A 2,567-nucleotide genomic window follows, 5' to 3' on the forward strand; every position below is an offset into this window, starting at 1 on the left:
TGTGTGTGTGTGTGTGTGTGTGTGTGTGTGTGTGTGTGTGTGTGTATATATATATATATATATATATATATATATATGGCAACCACTGTCTCTACCCACATGCACACTGTGTGTATGTATATGTGTATAAATGGTTGGAAGGATGGATGACTTAGTTTTGCCATCTGAGTTGGATGTGCTATGCTGAAGGTGTCTAATAAAACCAAAGCATGTCCATTGCTTTCACCACATGGCTTAAGACCAGACACACTCCCTTATTGCATTTCTATATTTTTTTTTTTTTAACTCTTCCCTTCAAGTGCTTTTAGATTTTATATAATCCTAAAGAGAGTTTTTGTCTACTAACTGCATGGATAATCACAATTAATTGAAGTTTTTTTTTTTCACTATATTAAATACGTGAGATATCACTATAAAAGAACATAACGCGGCTGTTGCTTCGTACTTGCAAAACAACAGTCTGTACTAGACACTTCCAAGACTTTTAGAAGTGCTCTAAGTAAGATTACCTGCTCGTTTGAATGAACATTGTTCTTGCCACCACACTGTTTAGAACAAAAAGTTGACATTCATCAACACTAAAGGTGGGGTAAAGGGGAAAAAATACAAATTTTAACACAACAAATAAAAAGAAAAAGAATAAACAAACATGAGACAATATCAAACAATGGCTTTGTTTTTAACAGCAAAATGTCTGCATTCCAGAAAAACTAAGGTATTTTGAATAATTCAGGGGTTTCATATACTGTTGTATCTCAGGAAGGTCATTATACCAATAATAAACGTACACACATACTGGTACTATTCCACTTCATTTATTATTAGTCAAGTGGTTAACATTTAACCAATTAACTAATTAATTGTTTAATCAATGATTAGCCAACTAACTAATAATAAAGTGAAACAAAACCAGGGCACTTGTATAGTATTGGTATAATGACCCTCCCAAGATACAAAACACATTTCAACATACAAGTTTACATCGAGAATCTTGCAAACCAAATACAAAAACAAAAATTCATATAGTTTTTTTTGAAATTCCATTTATATCAAGGTTGTATATTTAGAACAGTGAACTTCAAACTTTTCTGTTGTAATTCTATTCAAATCTAGGAATATGAAACAGCCCAATACTTGATTGGTATTTTATTTTGTAAAGCCTCAGAAAATGAAGGGCAAAGCTGAGTTTAGTGGGATTTGAACTCAGAATGGAGTAAAAGGCTGGAACTCAATACCACAAGGCATATTTGTTCAATTAATGATTCAGTACCAAGCAGTCAACAGGGGAATGTCTACATTGTTCTTCTAACTGCTAAATACAATAGCCAAATTTTTCTCAAAGGATAATCACAGCTGGAATAACTGATCACATGTTTGCTTCATCAAGGCTGAGCAGGATTTAAAACACTAACAAATCAACTTATCATCCATTATAATCTAGCATGGACCCAATCACATTTACAAATCAATAAGGGAGTGCCTATAACAATAATGGGCAAGCTGTGGTCCACAGGACTTTCTGAATGGCATGCCTAACCAAAACTTTTTTTGAATTTTTCTAGAACTGCAGCCCATCTAATAATAAGCCATGTCTCCTGTGTCTCACTTTTCAAATAATGATAACCACAGACTCCTGTCTGATCTATGTAGTCATCCAATCTATGAGAAATAGCAGGCACATTCCCCTCGGACCACAGTCAATCATCTTAGAAAAGGACAATGGATAATGATGCCCAAGACACTGAAAATAAGTGAGAATGGTCATGGCTAAAATGTTCAGAGATGGCTTGTGACTTGAAGCAATACAACATTTATTTATAAACATATTAAGTTGTAGACCTGTATGAAACAAGTGTAACTAAATGGGTTATCTACATACGTTATGAATCAAAACTATACATTTTGGATATATTTATAAAGTTTTCTCATGATTTGATATTAAAGAGAAAGAGAATCAAAAATCAACAGTGTGTGTGTGTGTGTGCATGCAAATATAGGTGAATATGTACGTAATATGATTGTGAGCAGCATACATGCTGTGTGAAAGCATGCAGGAAGTGCTCATGAGTAGAGGATAAACTCTCCCTCTCAGTCATCACTGACAATCAGTTATGACTCGAAAGCAGGAATGATCTTCTTTCTAATGCATCATGCCTATACTTTTGTTTTAGGAACTCATTTGGCCATGAGTAGATGGTCATCCTCTCAACCCTCACACCCTGATCCAATGGAACATCAAAGATGCAACTGCTGGTGAGAGAGAGAGAGCGCTAGAACTAACAAGTAGCTGGAAGTAAGATTTATTTGTATATGTTGTATTGTACTGAGCTCTCTTGTCACTTCAACTACTTTACTAACATTGTTTTATATGGATGTGTGTCTGGTACAGATGTGCAATATGAATGGTCTCATCAACTTTTAGCAAAAATATACATTATATATACACACACATACATGCATATAAATATATAAACAATATGCAATTTTCTTTGATCTTATAAGAGCAATATACAACAGGTAGTTATTTTGTTTGTTTGTTGTTTTTTATATCTATTTATATATCTTAT

The 2,567-nt window shown here is 33.7% G+C and overlaps 1 protein-coding gene across 2 annotated transcripts in view; it reads right to left on the reverse strand.

The window, feature by feature from the left end:
- Positions 1-2,567, reverse strand: part of LOC106881031 (catenin alpha) — an 80,850-nt gene that overhangs the window by 49,101 nt on the left and 29,182 nt on the right. The window contains exon 9 of one of the 2 annotated variants that reach the window (XM_052975868.1): positions 510-545. The exons of the other annotated variant lie outside the window; for it this stretch is intronic. Coding sequence (XP_052831828.1) covers positions 510-545 — 36 coding nt within the window. The remainder of the gene's footprint in view (positions 1-509; positions 546-2,567) is intronic. 2 annotated transcript variants of the gene reach the window in all.

The sequence above is a fragment of the Octopus bimaculoides genome, chromosome 2, assembly GCF_001194135.2.
Source record: "Octopus bimaculoides isolate UCB-OBI-ISO-001 chromosome 2, ASM119413v2, whole genome shotgun sequence".
Lineage (NCBI taxonomy): Eukaryota > Metazoa > Mollusca > Cephalopoda > Octopoda > Octopodidae > Octopus > Octopus bimaculoides.